The sequence below is a fragment of the Lipophrys pholis genome, assembly GCF_963383615.2.
Source record: "Lipophrys pholis genome assembly, chromosome: 3".
In the NCBI taxonomy this organism is placed as follows: Eukaryota; Metazoa; Chordata; class Actinopteri; order Blenniiformes; family Blenniidae; genus Lipophrys; species Lipophrys pholis.
In genome coordinates this window covers 3,913,722-3,935,505 of record NC_137627.1, presented here as the reverse complement: position 1 = coordinate 3,935,505, position 21,784 = coordinate 3,913,722, and the positions used below count along the sequence as shown (strand labels likewise).

The window sequence follows — 21,784 nt, the reverse complement described above, 5'->3', positions numbered from 1 at the left end:
TATGTAAACGGACATTGTTTTCAGAACGTTGCTGCACAAAAACGATGGGTTTTCACTTGAATCGTTGTCGTGGAAACGGGACCTCAAGCCGCATGTTTTCACCACGCGAACCTGCTCAAAAAGCACGAGTTTGCATTTCTGCAGAAACATGCTAATGGGTCAGCAAATGTTCTCTTTCACTCACTTATATTTTTAGATTATGTAATTTCAAGGAAAATGTAGAGTTTTTTCATGATTAAGCATGTATTTAAATTGACTGACGCTTTTGCACAGAACGTTACGGTACTTTGTTGTGTGTTGCGTAATCCCCAGGAAGCTGAAGGAGCAGACGTCAGAGCAGCAAAACACTAAATGCTGCATTTTAGAAGAAGTCAAAGAAAAAAATGTTTCCGTTGTGTCAGTGTAAAAATAAAATCCACTTTATTAGACCTGGCGTTGAAAAGAGTGCTTTTATTTTTGTTTCATTTTGGTTTTATGAATAGAAGATCTATTATTTCTAACACTTTTCAATCAGATTGTTTTGTAAAATTGATTATCCAAGAGAGATTATTTCAGGTGTCATAAAGCACCTCGAGTAACCTCTGAGAAACGTGTTTTTAAAATGTTTGTAAAATGTTAAGTGTCTGTTGTTGTCATCCAGGTGAAAGCTGAATTAAGAAGAAGATGTTATTGTAGGGTTTTGGTTTTTTCTGCTGGCAATTGTGCCTTCATAGTTAAGCTCTGAACACTTCATTTCAATACATTTTTTTTAATTTTTTTATTTTGAACATCAAAAGCAAATATCAACATCAATAACGGCGGAATAACCAAAGATATTCCACCGAACAAACAGGGAATGAGTTCACAGGAACAATACACACTGAGCAAAGAGACCACTAGACCAGGGGTGTCCTGCAGCGCTTAGCTCCTCCCAGTTGCAGCACACCTGATTGCAATGAGGGGCTCGTTATTGGGCTTTTTCACAACGTTGGTGATGACATCATCATTAGACTCAGGTATGCTGAAGCAGGGAGGAACTAAAACAAGCAGGACAGACAGATCTGTCACCTCCAGCAGGAGAGGAGGTTCTGAAGCACTTGTGTGCCAAATCTGGTGCTTTTATGGTGAAATGATAGATCGTTTCAACAATCTGACATCACATTAGTCAAATACTTACCTCTCTTCGTTGGCTCCCTGTTAAATCTAGAATAGAATTTAAAATCCTCCTTCTAACCTATAAAGCTCTTAACAACCAGACTCCATCATATCTTACAGAACTACTAGTCCCATGTCTGCCTTGAATAGAATAGAATTCTACTGGATTCATGGTTTCTGAGGAGTCTGCTCTGGATGTCTTTGCCACAGGAGGTAGTAGAAATGAGCCGTCCCACAGCAACCTCCTCGTCTTTTGGTGACTTCTTCCTTCCCTGGATCGAGTCTTTTGTTGTCTTGGAATTCTTTGACCTCTGAAACCTTCTTGGCCTCTCCCACTGTCTCTCTGGCCTTCTTCTCTCTGCCGCCATTGTTCAGTGCTTCTTGAAGAGTCGCCTCCAGAAGCTTCTTTTCTTCTTCTTTCCTTCCTGGAGTTCCTCCTCTACAGCCTGGTTGGCCTCCTCTGGCCTGACGACATCATCGTGGAGGCTCTCCTCCTTAGCCAGCACTGTAGTGTACTGACCGTGGAGGCTCTCCTTCTCAGCCAGCACTGTAGTGTACTGACCGTGGAGGCTCTCCTTCTCAGCCAGCACTGTAGTGTACTGACTGTGGAGGCTCTCCTTCTCAGAGAGCAGCCTGTCTCTCTCCTCCTCCACCTGCTTGAGCCTCTCCTCCAGACCTCTGGACTTCACCCTCCTCTTGTCCTCACCTTTCGGTCTTTATGTCATTTAGCTCTTGACAGGAGAGCTGGTACATTGCAAATTTTTCCTGGAGTTTAGTGTTGTGTTGTTGACTCTCGTCTTTTGGTGACTTCTTCCTTCCCTGGATCGACTCTTTTGTTGTCTTGGAATTCTTCGACCTCTGAAACCTTCTTGGCCTCTCCCACAGTCTCTCTGGCCTTCTTCTCTCTGCCGCCATTGTTCAGTGCTTCTTGAAGAGTCGCCTCCAGAAGCTTCTTTTCTTCTTCTTCTTCGCCTGGAGTTCCTCCTCTACAGCCTGGTTGGCCTCCTCTGGCCTGACGACATCAGCTTGGAGGCTCTCCTTCTCAGCCAGTTCTGTGGGGTACTGACTGCGGAGGCTCTCCTTCTCAGCCAGTACTGTCGTGTACTGACTGTGGAGGCTCTCCTTCTCAGCTAGCACTGTAGTGTACTGACTGTTGAGGCTCTCCTTCTCCGCCACCAGGGTGTTACACCGAGTGTGGAGTGTCTCCTTATCAGCCAGTACTGTAGTGTACTGACTGCGGAGGCTCTCCTTATCAGCCAGTACTGTCGTGTACCGACTGTGGAGGCTCTCCTTCTCAGCCAGCACTGTCGTGTATTGACTGCGGAGGCTCTCCTTCTCAGCCAGTACTGTCGTGTACTGACTGCAGAGGCTCTCCTTCTCAGCCAGCACTGTAGTGTACTGACTGTTGAGGCTCTCCTTCTCCGCCACCAGGGTGTTACACCGAGTGTGGAGTGTCTCCTTATCAGCCAGTACTGTAGTGTACTGACTGCGGAGGCTCTCCTTCTCAGCCAGTACTGTCGTGTACTGACTGCGGAGGCTCTCCTTCTCAGCCAGCACTATAGTGTACTGACTGTTGAGGCTCTCCTTCTCCGCCACCAGGGTGTTACACCGAGTGTGGAGTGTCTCCTTATCAGCCAGTACTGTAGTGTACTGACTGCGGAGGCTCTCCTTCTCAGCCAGTACTGTCGTGTACTGACTGCGGAGGCTCGCCTTCTCAGCCAGCACTATAGTGTACTGACTGTTGAGGCTCTCTTTCTCCGCCACCAGGGTGTTACACCGAGTGTGGAGTGTCTCCTTATCAGCCAGTACTGTAGTGTACTGACTGTGGTGGCTCTCCTTCTCAGCCAGTACTGTAGTGTACTGACTGTCGAGGCTTGCCTTCTCAGCCAGCACTATAGTGTACTGACTGTTGAGGCTCTCTTTCTCCGCCACCAGGGTGTTACACCGAGTGTGGAGTGTCTCCTTATCAGCCAGTACTGTAGTGTACTGACTGTTGAGGCTCTCCTTCTCCGCCACCAGGGTGTTACACCGAGTGTGGAGTGTCTCCTTATCAGCCAGTACTGTAGTGTACTGACTGTGGAGGCTCTCCTTCTCAGCCAGTACTGTCGTGTACTGACTGCGGAGGCTCTCCTTCTCAGCCAGCACTGTCATGTATTGACTGCGGAGGCTCTCCTTCTCAGCCACCAGGGTATTACACCAAGTGTGGAGGTTCTCCTTTTCATTGAGCAGGTTCTCCTTCTCAGAGAGCAGCCTGTCTCTCTCCTCCTCCAGCTGCTGGAACCTCTCGATCAGATCTCTGGAATTCCTAACCCTCTTACCAATTTCCTCTTCTTTCTGTCTTTTCAAGTCATTCAGCTCTTGACAGGTGCTCTGCATCATTACATAGGTATGCTCAAATTTCTCCTGGAGTTTAGTGTTGTCTTGTTGACTGTGAGCGAGCTGCTCCTTCAGCTGGACCACTTCTTGATTGAAGTCCTCCTTTGTCCTTTGAGCTGAGTGTCTGTCGGAGGACGCCTCAGTGTTCTTCTGTCTGTCTCCGTCCAACCCTTTAGGAACCATCTGGAGACTCTCCAGTCTGAATTGTTTTTCCTTCAGCTCCTCGTTAATTTTCTGTAATTCCAGGCAGTTGGAAGCATTTTCCACCTGGAGTATTTCCTGCCTTGACTTCATGAGTTCATTGACACGGCATTTAAGCACTGCAATCTCACAAGTAATGCTTGGGTAAGAATCACAGGGAGGGTCCTGTTTGAAACCTTCTCCGTCTCCGAGATTGTACCTTTGTGCCATTTCTAAAATGTGTTTTAAATAAGACTATCAGTGTTTTAAATAAGACTATACGCGTTCTTAAATAAGACTATCAGTGTGGTAGCTTCTGTGCCAGCGAGTACTACTTCTTTGCAGTGGAACAATTGAGATGTGTTCGCTGATCCAACATGGTCTCTTGTTTGTACACACTATATCACGCTTTGTTGTTGATGACAACTTGCTTTGAAGTTGATGACATCATGTGCTGTTATCTTGCTTTAATCTTGGGATCAAAGTCATCAGATGAAAGTCACCCCCAGTGATGTCATACCCAGTGTTTTTGTTGAAAGTGTATGTTTCAGAAATCGTCCATAATATCAATATATTGTTCTTTGTTAAAGATACAGTGACTCAGGTCCTGAGTTGAGGTGGTGGACTGTGTCCAGCTCTGGCATTCTTAACATCTATGCATTGAAGAGAAGGTTTGTTATGAAGAAAGCATGTATGTATGCTCTTTGATGGCCAGTTCTGTTTTAATAAATGAAAAATACCACTCAAATATGTGTCATTTGTGTTTTTGAATATGTGTTGAAACTGGAAAAGGTGCAGACACATTTTATTCACATGCCGAGTTCTTAATTCTTTGCTGTACTTCAGCATCACATCAGTAATAGATTCACCACTGTTGCTGCATTGTCAGTTGTACATTGTACATGAAATTACAGGTACTTTTATTACCAAGGACACACATTTATCTGCATCTCAGTGGTGGCACAGTCATCATGTTTGTAAAAAGTTCAAACCAGATGCAACATTTGTTGGATTTCGTTTGTTTTCAACCTAACTGTTTACCTTCCGGGCCCCGCCCCCAGCGCCCCACGCTCGTCACTGTCTTCCTTCCTCCTCACCTACCAGGTCTCCAACGGGCGGTCCCTCACCATCCCTTCACCACAGTCTTCACAGCCAGCGTTCTTCACTGACAAGAAGAAGATGGCTTCGTCCCGTCCTGCTTCCTGTGGTCGGCATGGATGAAGGGCAGCCTGCGCGTCGCCTCTCCCTTCCCTTCAGTCGAGAGCGCGGGGCGAAATTGCAAAAACCTGCGGCCACTCGCTCGTGCTCCACCGTCGGCTCATGCGCCAGGTCCAGACCCAGTCCGGATGGCTCTGGATAATGCTCGATCTCTAGCCAACAAGACTTTTATTCTTTACCTCCCAAGGATTGGATTTTCTTTTATACATAACGGAGACATGGATGGCTACGGAAGAGTTTTAGAGCCACTGGAGAAAAAAAATTAATTCGGAGGCTAAAAAAACAAAAAACAAAAACAAAAAAAACCTTAATTCGCTTAAAATCGAAAATCAAAGTCGAGATTGTTTTTTTTCACGGTGGAAAAAAAAGTCCGTCCATCGACAGGCCAGCGCGTGTGACTGCTTCCTCAAAATGCATCAGGCGGTTTAATGAAGTGATGAAAAGATGCTTCAGGACAGAATGTCGCTCATAAACACGGAGCAGTTATCATCAGTATCAGGACCAGAAGAGACAGAGCAGCCTGCTGCCTGGTTCCGTCGCGGAAGTTCATCCAGTGCGAAGGACAAAGGCACGGATCCCGGGCTGCTTATTTAAATGTTCTTATTAATCAAGGAATTCCTGTGTAAAATCACACGTCCATAAGCAGTAAGCAACCCGATATAGTCAGAATTAAGTGATTTAATGTGAATTCACATCGACGGGCAAATGATGAGGGATGGATTGACGTCTCTCCGTGAAAAAAAAAAATAAATCTTGACTTTGATTTTCGACTTTTTCTGAAGAGCATGAAGGTTTTTTGTTTTTATTCAGCCTCCGAATTATTATTTTTTTTCTTCAGTGGCCCTAAAACTCTTCCGTAGATGGCCGTCGGTGAGTCCAGTGCCTTTTGTGAACTTCTGCCTCGTGACTGCACTGATTTTAATGCTCTGAGGACGTCAGGTCGTGGAGGAGGCAGAGCTACTGTTTATAAGCAACATGTTAATTGTAAATAATATTATTCTAGCTTTGAGATGAACTCCTTTGAGCTATATATATATATATATATATATATATATATATATTTATTTATTTATTTTTTAATGACTATAATTGCTGTATTAATGAGTCTGTTGCATTGTAGTAGACGTTTTAGCTTGGATCGGAGGTCTACAAGTAAAGAAACGAGTAGCTAAAGCTTGCTGACACGCAGTAGATCACAGCATTCCCCTCACAAATGTGATATAGTAGAAATATACATTTGTATAAGATGGAAATACTCAAGGTAGAAGCACCACCAATGTGTAAATGTGCTTGAGTAAAACTTCCTCACATTCCTACACAGTCCCGTGGACGATATACGTATTTGGGGCGTAATTCTACACGTTTCATGATTATTTAGACGCCGGGACAAATGCATGTACCGGAGGTCTTGTCCAACTCTCAGCAGTCGTCAGCGAGTTCACAACCAGTTGCTCTCCGCTCTTTGAATTTGCAGACAGTTACGTGAAAGCAGAGCTGTTTCATGAGATTTACAGGAAGTGAAAATTGTCAACGATGATGCTGCAAAAGATGCTCTCCTCCGTGATTGGTTGTTCGACAGGCCGCTCGTCGCCTGATTGGTTAAAGGGTGACGGAACTCGGCCTTGGGGCTGCTGGTTCCTCCCGGTCCTTTGATCTTGACCTTGGTTGTCTAAAAAGGTCCCGAGACAGCAGGATACGTTTGACCATTTATTTGAGTATATATAGCTAAATGCAATGAGCAGCGGTGGCCACCAGGTGAACTCACGCAGGAGGCCGGAAATGTCAAACATAAGGCCGTGGGCCAAAAGAGGCGTCAATCCAATGTGACAAACCACCAAGCAAATTGTTGTAACTTCAAAGAAAACATTGATTTTTTTTTTTTCAAAACAAATTTCTTAAGAGTAGTAAAACAACTCAACACTGAGACCCGAGCTGAGATATCGGAGATGCGGCCATGAAAGATGGCAAACTGGCATTAACCTCAAAGCCACGCTGTCAGGGGGAGGTTGTGAAAATGGAACAGCTTAAGTAGACATTTTTTGGGGCATTTCACTGTATTCTGCACCACAAGTTTTCATTAAAAAATGGTTTTATGTTGCAATTGTAGTTATTTTCCAATTGAATTGTTTGATATTGTGAAAATATAGATAATTTCACTATGTATACTCCGTGCCCCAAAGAAGAACAACTTTAAAGTTTAAAATTAAAGGTTATTGTGGCATTATTTTACCAGTCCGGCACACTCAACAGGACACTGCTCTGTATGTGGACCCTGAACTGAAATGTGTTTGACACCCCTGGATTAGATGGTCTGTCACCAGTGCAGGTGTGTAAACACCACCTGCACTTCAATGAGCAACTAACCGTGGGTGTCTGTGTACTTATTCTAAAACATGTTCACAGTATCAACACTCTTTCCTTCTCTCTCTTTCTTTTATTTAGACCTTCATGCGACAGGTTGATTTTTATTTTAAATAGTTAATATCAACAACGTATATCTTTATATGTTTGCAGGTACTTACTGTATGTCTGCAAAATGTCTATACAATAACAATATGAACTGTTTTGGGGGACTAGTGCTATAATGTGCAATCCAAAACTATGCTTGCAGCGCCCTCTGCAGGTCCTGGCGGTGAGCTGCAGTGTGCTGTGCTTTACACTGAAAATAAGGATCCAGAGCTAAACTGAAAGTTTTTTTTTTTTTTCCTGTGGAGACCTGGCCTCCAGTAGATACTTTGGTGACGTACAGAGTTGATTTATGTCAACACAAGAAGGTGAAACAATTCAAAACACAATTCCATATTTGTTTTTGTAGTTTCGATTTGGAGAAAATCAATGTTTCGAATCCAAACATGTTTCCATATTAGTTTTATAGTAGTGAGTGTATGTATTTAGTAATGTTTGTATGTAAATCATGTGCAACTGAAGCATAAAGTGATATCCACGCCTTTGCTATGACGCTTTATGGAATTCAGGATGAAAATTCTCCAGTGGACCATCCTGGAGTCGAACCAAAGATATTTGTCACTATGATGCGACGCCGTTACTGTATTCCATCCACCCATTTATCCATTTGAGGCTAGTTTGTAGGCAACAAGGTACTTATCATTTATGACAGCTTCACCGATCTCTCAGCTTGGGTCTCAGTGTTGTGTTGTGTCCCCTGCTCAAAAGAAATTAGTTAAAAAAAAATAAAAATAAAAAATAAGTCAATATTTGTCTTTGAATTATTTAACATTTGCTTTGTAGGTTTGCGGGCCAGTTTCTGCCCATGGGCCTTATGTTTTTATACCCCAAATTTAGAAATAATATATTATAATATAAAATATAAATAAAAAATAAAAAAACTAAAATAATGATAATAAATGTAGGTGGAATTAAAAACTATTTTAGAATATTATCTCCATATTCCTATTTCATATATGTTCGCATTCTACGATAAAGTCAGCCAGTCAGTACTGTGAAGCACCTTTTTTCTTTTTTTTAAAAGAATAAATTTCCTTCAATAGTCAGTTTTCTGTCGGATTTTTCAACGTTCACATTTTCCCCCCAAACTTTCAAGTTTCACATCCATAATGGTGCAGTTATTATTAAAATCACCTGCGATTGTCCCACCTGACATGATGGGGGTCCTGTCAGCAGGTGGCAGGGAGAAATGCAGCGCTCTGATTGGTCCAGCCAGCCTGATCATGTGACTGAAGACCACGGGCTGGAAACGCTGAAGCTGGAAGAGGCTGCAAAACCCAGCGGCTCCAAATAACTGTACTGGGCTCCGCATGGACAGGAAGTGTGGTGCTTTGGTTTCAAAATAAGACGCTTGTCTTTTAATGTGCTCAGCCGGGAATGGAATAGAATATGAGGTTAAACAGACACCCTGTTTCTCCTCAGGTCCACCACCAGCTCCTTGGCCTTTGTCACATTGAGCCACAGATACATAGAACGGACTAAAAAGACACAAACACCCACAGAGATACAAAAAAAAACGACAGAAAGAAACAAAATCATGATAACATTGCAAAGTGGCTGCACACAGAGATGGCAACTGATCAAAAAGAGACAAGAAACAGGGACGGAAATATGGGAAAGAAAGATAAAGTAACGAGTGGTTTAGTGTGAAACACGTGGCTCCAACGGCCTCAACTCGCCTTTCAGGGTCCAATCCGGGTCATGGGCCTTGTGTATATTCAACACAGCAGACATGAAGCAGCACCAAGAACCAAACCGAGACTTGAGCGATGGCACAATGAGAGTATCAGCATTAGCATCAAATAACAGGTTTTTTTAAAATTCAGATTTGCTATCTTTAACATAAAATTTTGTCGTTTTACAGTTTTTGGGGACGCAACAAAATTCAAAGCTGAATTAGGGACTACAAATTAAGAGCATGTATTTTTTTTTTTGGTTTTTTTTGTGTTCCACTGTATGTTTCGCCCAGAGAAGCCAGTCTGATGTTATTGAAGTAAAGACACACACACACACACACACACACACACACACACACACACACACACACACACACACACACACACACACACACACACACACACACACACACACACACACACACACACACACACACACACACACACCAAACTAAAACATGCAGGGTTTTTTTATTTGATCTCGGTAAAAGTGCATAATTTGCAGGATTTAAGTCAAAATTCTGAGAGAAAAAGTCGGATTTCCTAAGGACAAAAACTGGATTTGGACTTTAATCTGATTTGGAAAAAAATTGTGCAACTACTGTGGGAAACAAATCTCATTTCTGACAATAATTAGATTATTTAAAAAAAAAAAAAGCTCTGACCTCAATCGGATTGTGAGATTCAGAGAAAAATGTCGGAATTTAAAAAAAAAAAACAACAAATAAATTTTTTAGACATTTTTCAGACAAGTGTAATCCCTCAATTGCACTCAGAGTAGTTTTTGTATTTTAATGCGTCCCCGGCTTCTATACTGAAGGTCCAATCGGATGTGTGTCACGTCAGTGTGCGTGCTTGACGTCTTTGCGTCACATGATAATCCTTGAACGGTTGTATGGAGAATCAAACGGGAGCACTTTCTGGATGCGGGACTTTATCCGAGTTTAAAACCACATTTTGCACGACTCACGAAAGGCCCGCTCTCTTTTTTTTAAAGAACTATGTAGGTTTAACGCTGTGTTTGTGTTTTAAGTCTTTTTTTTAACCAGTAAAGCGGCTGTTTCCTGACTTGTAATGTAGCTCGTTAAGTTGGGTTTTTTTTTTTTTTTTACTAGAAACTCCAGAAACGGTAAAGTCTTCTTACGAGTTCCGAGTTCATCCTGGGAATCTCCCGGGTTTAGTTGTCAAGTTTGGGGGGTTTTTTTCTCGGGGGTTGTCTTGTTGGAAGTTGTGCCGCTCCGGGTCGGTTGTCACTATGACGGAGCGGACCCCGCTGCTCCACTACCGCCTCTCCGCCAGCGTCAATGAGTCCGAGCCGCGGGGCCCACCGGCCGGCCCGGCCCCGGAGCAACCCCCGGGAGGCTCCCGGGGCCGGTCCGCCATGCAGCGGCAGCAGCAGCAGCAGCCCAAGAAGCTCTCCATCTTCTTCGGCGTGGTGGTGCCCACGCTGCTGTCCATGTTCAGCGTGGTGGTCTTCCTCCGGATAGGTGAGTCGGCCCAGGTGATTCCCACGTGAGCGGCCCGGCAGGTGATGCTCGCGCTAATCTGAATCAATCTGTGCGCCTTGGAAGAAGAAGAAAACCTTATCGGTTTTATTTCTAATTGTTTATGGCTTCTGTAAAGGTTCACAGCACTGGCACGAGGACATATTTCTGTAAAAGCAGCTTAAAGTCTAAACCTTTAAAACCTCAACACACCGGGAAGGTTTCACCTCCTCATTCACACGTGAGCTTTTCTTTTCAATTTCAACTTCATTTATACAACACAGTCATTTCTAGGTGCTTCTAACAGGAGAGAAACCCAACAAATCAACCCCCCCCCCCCCCCCCCCCACACACACACACACACACACACAAGTTGTAACTCATTGACCCTATCTTCATTAAATCCCTCAAGTTTGTACATTAAATCAAGAAGACACAACTTCTGTTTGTTTATTTGTTAGTTTTTTTTCTAAACATCCATGGCACCCACTAAAAAAAGAGGCGGCAGGTGATTTGGTCTCAGCCATCAAGAGCGTTGGTTTTTAACCTTTTTGCTTGTTTTCTAGTATTTACCCCCCCCCCCCCCCCCCCCTCTCTCCTTAACCTCTGTCTCGTGAGATGTCAGCTGCTGCAACCATGCAAGACACACACACACACACACACACACACACACACACACACACACACACACACACACACACACAGAGGGGCACACACAGAGGGGCACACACAGTGGAGCCTCACACTGTAACATGTTGGTATGCACAGGAACTCACAGAGGTTTCATTGTGGATGTGAAACTACGGAAGCTTTAACTACCCTGGTCACTGATACGACGGAAGAAGAAAGAGGAAAAAAAAGAGACGAGCAAATCAAACTATCGTGTCAAAACGAATCGAAATGGGTTCGTGTTGCTTAACAAAACTTGTTTCATGGGAGATCGCTTTGAAAACGTCAAAATCATATAGTTTTAGCCGCCTTCCTAACTTTTCTGATCTCAAAGATAAGATTCTGGTGTTTATCAAACATGTGACGCTGTCTTCTCACACACACACACACACACACACACACACACACACACACACACACACACACACACACTTGAAAAGATGTCATGCTCATTGATCCCACAGTGTGAGAAAGTGGAGATAATGTGAAAAACAATGTTAGTCTATCTTGTCTCATACTTGATTGGACACACATGACTTTGTTGGTGCGCGGCTGCGTTTCAGATTTATTAAGCAGGAAAACTTGACTTTCTCCGAGCCCAGTTTGTATGAGATTATTAGTTCTTTTGCTCGGTTACAGAGGGTTTGAATCTCCGCCTTTCTCTCAATGGCTTGGTCTCCAGCAGCCGTGTCAAACACAGTTTAGGCCAAATACAGTTCAATTTCACCTTGTGCGGGCCTGACCGGTACGAAAATAACCTTTTAAATTTAAGTTTGTATGTTGTGGCGCATAGTACACGGAATAGAAATGTTTTTTATTACAAAACCAAATAATTACTACTGGAAATTACTACAGTCTGTTTCTTCCATTTCATAGTTTAGAAAATGTTAAATATAAATGTAAAAATTTACTAAAACAAAAATGCAAAAAATTATGCATTTTTACGTGAAACGTTGTCGTGGAAACGAATTAATTAGCCTAAAAGTATCATTGACTCCCTGAAGTGTTTAAACGTTGAATTGAAGGAAGTTGATGTGCAGGTGGAGGTTAGTGTGTAGAGATTTAGTGTAAAGCGAGAGAAGTAATAGATATTTTGTTAAAAGGTAGAAGAGAAGAAGATAATTGATTATAGTGCTTCATAACAGCATCTATTCTAAGATGCAAAATTCTATATAACTGGAGGATTTTTTTTCCCAAAATAGATAAAAACGAATCAATTCAACATCTGATTATAATAATCAATAAAGTAGAAAAGCAGTTTAAACACGATGGTCAGTGATGTTGATCAGTTAAACGTCCTCTTCGTGCCGCACGCCTGCAGCCTGTCGATTCCAGCTTTCCGCTTTCTGCCGACTCAGCGTTCCATTCCGCGCTCCTCTCTGACCAGGGTTCGTGGTGGGACAGGCCGGACTGTACCAAGCCATCGCCATGTTCCTGGTGGCCTACTTCATCATCTGTATGACCGTGCTGTCGGTCTGCGCAATCTCCACCAACGGAGCCCTGGACGCTGGAGGAGCCTACTGTATCCTTGCTCGTGGTCGCCAACGCTCACGGGTTCCATCGCCGTGTAAACGGGCCACAAAAAAAAGAAAAATAAGCCCAAGTGCTGCTACTGTGTATGTGCACCACTGCCGTAGCAAATAGTTCAGAGTAGATGGACAATAATAAACATGGTGGCCCGCAGAGTGGCGTGACTCCCAGTCCATATTCTAGTTTTATAGTTGAGTCACCTGTTTACAATCCAATCTTCCCTGGACTCGCCATTACTAATGCTTATAGCGTGTTCGTACGGACTGTTTTAAAGCAGCCAGGAATGAGTTCTGTCTGAGAGCTTCTAGATGGGGACGAGATCTTTTGAGGTTTCTATTGCTGCTGAAGCCCCAGTGAGTACATTTTTAATTTTTTGGGGTTTATTTTTTTAATCCCCCACCGAAAAACCATCTTAGTTCTGGTTGTTTTTCAGGGCGTTTCTGTCTTTTTATCAAAGACGAAGCTGATAAGACGGTAAGTTTTGTGGCTCGTCTGTGGTCGAGTCGACATGAAAGAAGTTCCACTTCCCCTCCTCGTCTGTCTGCAGTGGCTGGAGCAGAGCTGCAAGTGGTTTCCTCTTTGTTTTCTATGGAAATTAGCACTTTCCCTTGAGAGTACTTCCACCCAGAAATAACTTGGAAGCTAAAGAAAGAGAGAACTCCTTATTGGACTCCTAAAGAGCGTACTCTTCAACCCAGAGGTGCCAAAACACGTTTTAGTTCAGGGCGCACTTTCATCTTGAGTGGACCGGACCGGTGAAATAGTCCCATAATGACCTTCAAGTTTAAACTTTAAAAGTTTTTCTTTGTTGTGGTGCAGAGTATATGTGATTAAAATGTATAGATTTTCACAAAAGCCAAACGATTACTGTGGAAAATGTCTACAATCCCAACATTAAACTCCCCCTGACCGCATGACTCTGAGCCTTTTATATCTGACACCATTAGTTTCACCTGTTATTTGTCCTGTCAGTTTGGGAAGAGATTATTAATTTCTATGGAGTAAATTATAGCTGCCTCCTGGCTGGAGCTTCATATCTGACAATTCTACTATTATGAAACTTGAGCTTCTACGTCTTCCTTAACGGGACTCAGATATGATCAGCCGAGCGCTGGGTCCGGAGTTCGGGGGCAGCATCGGCATCATGTTCTTCCTGGCCAACGTTTGTGGCAGCGCTCTGTATGTGCTGGGTCTGGTGGAGGCCATTGTGGCCACGTTTGGGGTACCTGAAGGTAAGATTAATTCAAATTCTATTCCAAGCCATTTTGGGAAATCCTAAAGGAGAGACACATTTTTAGAATAGTCAGACAGTCGTGACAATAAAAGTCTTTTTAGCGAGCACCTAAAAATGAAGACTATAGCTCAATTAAACTTGCTTTTCCAAGATTTTTTGTTTTTGTTTTTGTGTTCATATCAAGCAAATAAAAACCACAAAGCCCACTCTATTAGAATAAGAAAGCCAAGGTAGAAGAGGAGAGAGCCAAGATGTCAAAGACCAGGAGTCCAAGGAGTCCAGGTCTGGCTGCTGATATTGCAAAGTGAAGAAAATATATAAAAAAAAAAAAACAACCTGATTTTAATTAAAGGAAAAGCTGTCGAAGCCATACATGATAATTGCTGCAGAAATTGTATGTCTTGATCCAACATTAATCTGTAGACCGGAATCTTTGTAATGTACTCTTCATTAAAACAAGGGAAATGTTTGGAATCGGAACAGTTGATGTCAATTAGACGGTATGGCTCTGGAGCTACAAATGAGTGAGCATAAGGATGTCAATATAATTGGCTGAAGTCTTAAATAATCCATGAGGCACTATTGTATGTGTTGATTTAAAGGAAACACTTATGCCATCTAGAAAATATTAGGTTTTGTGTCGATAAAACTTGGAGATCTCCCTCCCATGTTTCAAAATATGTGAAAACTGTTTGTTCAGTGGAAATTTTAAGTCTTAAGTTGGTATCTCGCTGTGCTGTGACAGGAGTTTGGAATGGGATTAACGAAGTTAACATGTTTCCAAGAAAACATGTCAAAGCAGTTGAAGGTTCACGATTCACACACGTGTCGCTTAAAGTTCTTCAACTTATATTTTTACTAGATAGTCTTCGTTCTTGCAAAAGGTTCCGTGTTTGTGAATTAGAAAGTTCGAGACTCTTCAGAATGTTTTATCTCCAGCTTCTTGATGTCCGCGGACAAAATGATGACATCACTACTTCGGGAGCACGAATTCTTTAACGACGTATTTTTTACACGTTTTTAACAGTTTTTTTTCCGTCTTCAGCCGAAACGTCAAATCACTTAACAAACCGAACGCAGCTGAACTGTCTCGGAAAACTGTTTCAAATAGTTTGTGACTTTTCTCTGGGGACTGTGACACAACAAATTCCCAGATGGAACGGTGGCCACGTCTGCCTACCAGGTCCTGCCGTCGGGCTACTGGTGGTCCCTGCTCTACGCCACGGGCGTCGCCCTGCTGTGCCTGCTGGTGTGCCTGGTGGGGGCCCACATCTACGCCAAGGCCACCTTCCTTATCTTCGTGGTGGTCATGTTCGTCCTGGGCACCATCTTCATCAGCTTCTTCGCCGTGCCGCCCCGAACCATCGTGCTGCCGAGGTTCGGTTCCTTCCCCAACGGGACCGGCCCCTCGTTTCCCACCACGGCCAACTTCACCGGGTTCAAGCTGGACACTCTGCTGGGCAACCTGAAGGGTAAGAACCCGCCGAGGTCTGTTGGCTCCAATGCTCATGACAAACAAGTTCAAATCGCTTTGTACGGAGCGAGATCGACACAATCTGAATATAAATTTATCCCCCTTTTTACTCGACGATGTTTTCAAATGGAAACGGAAAACTTCTGTTGCGCTTTGAGTGTCTGTTTAAATGACGGCGGCGCCAAGAGTCACTGGAAATAGCTTCCAAAGTGGAGCTTGTTTTCAAAACATTGTTGTTTATACTCAAAATTTTTCAGAATCAAAAACTTTCTCACGTAAACATGAAATAAAGCAATTTTCACACGGCCTTGAATCCAACATGTTCACATTAAGAAAAACAAAAAAAGACGCAAAGACAAAACTGCATTGGAGATCATTTTTGCAATTTCCTCTCCGACTGTATCCGACCTCTCCTGCCGTCTTCATTTGTTGCCTGGCAGTCTCAGCGTAACGACTCCAGTCTCCAAGGAAGTGTTGCTGTGCATGACCCCTCGTATATCCTCATTATGTCACGTTAGACTTGGTTTGGACTTGAGGCTCCTCCCCCCGTGGGAAGATAATATCTTCACATCAAACATTAACATTACCAGTGACCTGCACAGAGGGAAACACCGCTGAGCAGGAAATGGCAAAGCGGTGGCCTGTGTGACGCCTTTTAAAGAAATATTACCAAAGCAGTCCTACGATAGGAAAATGTTTTAAGAACTTACTTGCCTTTCACCTCAAAAACAATCGGCTCAATGTTCCCAAAGAGAAAAACAGGACACATGAAGTCAATGTGGCCTTTGATATTGACCCACGATTAAAGATTATTTAATCTGAGTGAGAGTCAAGGTGTGTGCCCGGTTTGAATACATTCAGTTAGTTTTTTTTTATCACCACATCAACGGTACAGGACCTTGGAATGATTCAAGTGAAAACGCATTGTTTTCTGTTTTGTTTTTTTCATTTTTGAAAAGGTTCATGTTTGTCTGGCAACGCTATGTCTATTTTATCAATGACAGCAGAAACGCTGATAACGATGTAGTTTTCATGTCGGGCCACTAATCAATGCAGTTGGTTTTTTTAAAATGAATCCCCACACGCAGAGAAAAGTTTGCTATGAACATGAACAATGGGGAGGACACGGACGGCCTTGGACAGATTTTCTTCCTGGAAACCTTAAAGCTCAACAGGAATTAAGCTGAAACGTTGGCAGGCTACTCATCACAGCTTTTTATTCTCAAGAATCCCTCAATCAATCAGTGTCATACTTCAAATATGCCGGGCGTGGAACACGCCTGACGCCCCCGGACCTTTCAATATGCCATCGTTTGAGTTGTGTTGGAGTGAATTTTGAACAAGTGAGCAGTTTGTTGCCCTGTCTAACCACAGAGTTACAAATGTAACACCGAACAACTGGACAGCTTGTAGCAGAGGGCATTGCTTATTCTCCTACCCTGAACTGCTCCCGTACTCCAGAGTTTCCCTGAATCCGTTTGTAATTCGACGTTTCTGGATCTTGTCGTTCCTGTAATTCTTTGTTTGCAGGGATTTACTTTCACGTGATTAGTGAGCTCACTGCTGTAATTCAGGCACGTGAAAACTATTACACCCAAACACGGCCACTTTGGCACAGAGTCGCTCTCATCATGCCTTACAAGGCCTAATACATTGACTCGCCCCAATTTCTTGCACACCTACATGAAACTCGTGTTTAACACCGACTCTGACCACAAGCTGACCTTAAAACATGTGTCCACCTGACGGTGTATTGACTTTTCCATTGGAGACCTTTTGTTTTTGTTTTTCATGGTGAATTATGTCTTGAAGGGTGTAATCAGGCTAACCGCTCATTTTCTCTCCCAATGGATCCAATACCTAACGACTGGTAAACGGCAGGGTACACTCTGAAAAAGGTTGCCAGTACATCGCAGGGCAAACCGAGACTGTCACAGACGGTCTCATATGCAATTAAGAGTCCCCAGTTAGCCTTTTGGGACATGGAGTCAAACCAGAGTACCTGCAGGAGAAAACCTGCAAACTTCTCTCAAAACACTTCCCCACCAGTAAGAAACAAGAGGATAAGTCCACAGATGATTCCTGATGTATTGCACAAGACAATTTTACAGTTTTCTTTTAGCACCATTCAGACACAAAGCAATTCAGTGCTGTACAAGGAAAACAAAGAAAAGTATTGAATCAAGACAATTGAGAATGTTTACCGTCGGTAATTAAGATGGTCCTAAACATTAAAACAGAGCAATTATGAAAGGCTTAAAAGTGTAAAGTGCAAACTTTATCAACATAACCCTATAAAATAAGCAAAATCTTTTTTTTTTTTTTTTAAAGCATGAGTCAATATTAGTCCCAATTTAACATAAATGTGTGTGTCAGTTCTACAGGTGAGCATATGAACTAAAAGCTTCACTTTGTTTCTTCCGACTCTGAAACACTTCGTAAACCTTCGTCTCGAGGACCTCGCAGGTCTGGATGTTTCATATTGTACGACTAAATTTGAGATGTATTTAGAGCCGAGACCATTCATAGATTTTGAAGTTAATCCTCAACACACAGGCAGCCAGAGCAGAGACTGAAGCTTTGTGTTGGTTGACAACGCTGGCGGCAGATTTTATTATTTATTTTTTACAATAATCCGTCCTACTGAAAATAAATGCATAAACAAATTTCTCTGAATCTCGATTTCACTAAAAAAAAAAACCTGACGATCCCCAACACTTCCTCCTGTGAATTGGCATAAACAGGTTTACGATCAAGTTAAAATCACTTGAGGAAAACCCTGAGACCGTCTTCTGACTTGGAAATGGAAACACGAGGCGACAGCGCTGATCACATTTGTCCAATTTGAAAGTGCAAGTCATGATCTGCGTTCTGTCGGGGAATACTGATCCAAATGTGTATCCTCGCTTGTGCACGTCCGGCCTCGTGGGGGGAGATTTGTTCCCTTAAACGTTGGTGCGCTGTCACAAATGGAGAAGACGGAGAGGCCGTCTCTCGCGGCTCAATGCTGCCAAATTGAATTTTCACAAATAAATCATGCGAATGGAGTCGACGGCGCTCCGTAAACAACGGGGGAGATTTGCAGTGAATTGCTTTCTCAAACGCTCGGAAACATGATGGAGTCAGATGTGCGAGCAGGTGTGGAGGAGTGTCTGCCAACCGGCCAAATTGAACTTTCTCTTAGAAGACTGATGGCGTTGATAAAAGAGCAGCACTGCAGAGACTTATCTGCTCTTTGTTTTCCGTTCCGTCTCCCCGCAGCGGACTACACCATAGATTACACCACAAGAACGATGATGACCTTTGCCACCGTGTTCGCCGTCATGTTCAACGGCTGCACCGGCATCATGGCGGGCTCCAACATGTCGGGTGAGTTTGGAAAGTTGTGCATTCGTGTTTTGCTCGTGGGGATTTTCACGGCCGTGGAGAAGAGGGTTTTAGTGCATGGTCAATCTGACAACTCCTACATCTGTTGTACTTACAGGCGACTCGTCGTTTTGTTGATTCCACTCAGATCTGGTGAGTTATTGGGGAAAACTGCGAGTGTCTTGAGCAATTTCTTAATAAAGGCTGTCTGGTGGTTTAGACATGTTTTAGATTAAAAACAAAACAAAAGGTCAAGTGTAGATAGACGCTACGGTACTGCCCAATGCATACTGGAGCCTTCATCTCGGAATCAGTGGGGTACTGTTTGGACAGGAGATAATTAGATAATTTAGCTTTAAAAGACTCTAAATAGGAAAGTGAGTTGGTGCTTGTAGGGAAGACGAAGTGGTGAATGACAGTCTTTTTGGGTTCCTCGTTGGGTCACCGTGAATGAGAGCCACTAGCTTCAGACTTTTAACACCACAAGTGAAAAAGTACACACTCGTAGTAGGATTTTGAAAGAAGCGGCGCTCATTGGCTGCCTTGTCTCACTTATTTCTCAGATCGAGTGAGACAGCCTGTCTTTAGGTTTTGCTGCATTTGCCTCTTCTCTTGATGGCTGTGGAATCCGCAGGGAAAAGCTACCCAAAGCTGATCCACGGAGCATTTCCGGCCTCACTGGTCTCCTAGCAACCAGGGCATTGGCCCCATATAATACGTTATTGTTGTGTTTTTCTTCTTCTTTTTTTTTTTTTGTTGAAAAAAAACAGATTCACTCAGCTCAGCTGATATCGTGTGGAAGTCCTGACATTTGCAGTGACATTTCAGTTTATTTGGACTGAGTTGAAAGCCAATGCTGACACTTAGGAAGTATCTTTTCTTTTTATTTTCCTGGATCGTTTTGCTTCAGGTGCGTTGTCTGAATGCCAGGTGAGGATAAGAACGTGCACTTTATTAGAAACGTTGCATGAGTCGCATTTGCTATCAACCACGGCAGTGAAACCTCCAATTGTTGATTATTTTCTTGTTTTGAGGGGAATTTTATTTATCAATTTTTTTCAATTATCGTCATGCTGCGTGACATCATGGACATTTAAAAGAAACCTTCGAAGGATTTAAGCATAAAATAGTACACATGTTTAGTTTAGTCAATTACATCCCCATGGCAACCCCTGATAAGCTGCACATGCACAAATGATGGTCATTTTATTTTGACCGCTTTTGTGTTCCATGTGGCTGCATGTGTACTTTTAACAGTATTCATTCTAGTTTATTTGTAAAAGTCAACACCGGTCGTGTCAAACATAAGGCCCGTGGGCCGAAACCGGTCCACGGGGTTCCAATCTTCCCGCCAAACCACCAAGCAAATTGTAATAATCTTGAAGAAAGTATAATTTTTTTTTGTAAATTTCTTACGAGCAGCAGACACAACAGGACTCTGAGACTCAAGCTGAGTTATCGGTGCTGCTGCCATAAAAGATGGCAAACTGGCTTCAGCCTCAACGCCATGCTGTCAGGGGAACTTTGTAGAAATGTGCAAAATGCAACGGCTATAAGAGACGTTTTTGGGACATTTCACTTTTATTTTGCACCGGAAGGTTTCATTAAAATTGGCTTAATGTTGACATTGTTGTAATTTTCTGTAGTAATTGTTTGATTTTGTTCAAATTTACAGGTTATTATGGCACTATTTTGCTGGCCCCGCCCACTCTAATTGCTATTTGTGTTTGACCCCCCTGGTGCAGATGCTCGTGCTTCTTAATACTAAGTCATGTCTTAACTACCAGGTGACCTGAAGAATCCCAGCTACTCCATCCCCCGCGGCACCATCACCGCCGTCATCTTCACCTTCATCATCTACAACCTGCTCAGCGTGCTGGTGGCCTGCTCCTGTGACCGGTCAGTCACATTCAAACATGATCTTTTTTTTTAATATTTCAATTCCTGTACACTCCACACACACCACTTTCACTGAATGTATCTCACTCGTCCTCATCGTGTAACATCCACGCACATTTAGGAAGCAAACAAAAAGCAGCGATAAAGGCTCGTAATCTGGCTTTTAGCGGCACGTATCCAAACAGCCTGATTGCACTTGTAAAGAGCAGCTGAGGTCTCGCACAGCTACACATCTGCGTGTTTGGTTTCCGGCACATGAGGCTGAATACTGGGGGACTATCAGATGATGCAGACAGGGTTTATTTTCTGCTTCAGCAAACAGAATTGGAGCGTCAGCGGGGCCCCATTTCAAAACTGTTTGTTCCAAACAAATGTGATCCGGCGCCAGGTGTCAGTTAATCAGACTGCGGCACATGTAGATGAAAGCAAAGAAAATAATGGAAATGTCAATTTCTGTGCAGTTGAAAGCAGCGAGGCACCGTAGTGTGGTTGTAACACAGGGTGACTAACAACTGGTGGATCTATTGAAGCGTTTTCTTTTTTTTTTTTAAGTAAAAATATATGGCTCATGATTAGATTCCACTCATGATTCATTGAGACGTTCTTATTTGGACTCTGTTTGTTACATTTTCAGCGTTTCTGCCCATTTCCATGTAAACAGGCATCATTTTCAAAACAATGCTGTGTGAACGCAAAACATTTTTGAAAAAATGAACTTAAAATGTCACGTAAAAGGGGGTTTAAGTTTAGAGGTGGGAGGAGCTAAACTGCAAAAATTACATGGTTTTGCTTGTGTGACTGTTTCCTGCCTGTTTTAATTCAGAAATGAGAAGTCGTTTGAAAAATGCAAGAATCCCAAAATATTAAATACATGATATATCTTTTATTTTAATGTGCGTGTATTTTTTATTTTATTTTTTTACCTGTGATAACAGCCAAAAAGTCTCAATAATTCCAAAAGATCTGTCCAAACCTTCCAGTCTTATACCAGATTCTAGCAATAATATATTGTAATTTGCTATTTACATCCGTTCTGTTAAGTCCATGTGCTGTAAATACTTGCGTTATTCTAATTAAG

General features: G+C 42.9%; 1 protein-coding gene across 1 annotated transcript in view; it reads left to right on the top strand.

Annotated features, from left to right (window-relative positions):
* Positions 1-9,916: 9,916 nt before the first annotated feature.
* Positions 9,917-21,784, top strand: part of LOC308106907 (solute carrier family 12 member 9) — a 69,210-nt gene continuing 57,342 nt past the window's right edge. The window contains exons 1-6 of the mRNA XM_080458944.1: positions 9,917-10,537; positions 12,591-12,725; positions 13,828-13,965; positions 15,122-15,439; positions 18,703-18,810; positions 20,595-20,706. Of these exons, the coding sequence (XP_080315070.1) occupies positions 10,306-10,537; positions 12,591-12,725; positions 13,828-13,965; positions 15,122-15,439; positions 18,703-18,810; positions 20,595-20,706 (1,043 nt within the window). The 5' untranslated portion in view covers positions 9,917-10,305. The remainder of the gene's footprint in view (positions 10,538-12,590; positions 12,726-13,827; positions 13,966-15,121; positions 15,440-18,702; positions 18,811-20,594; positions 20,707-21,784) is intronic.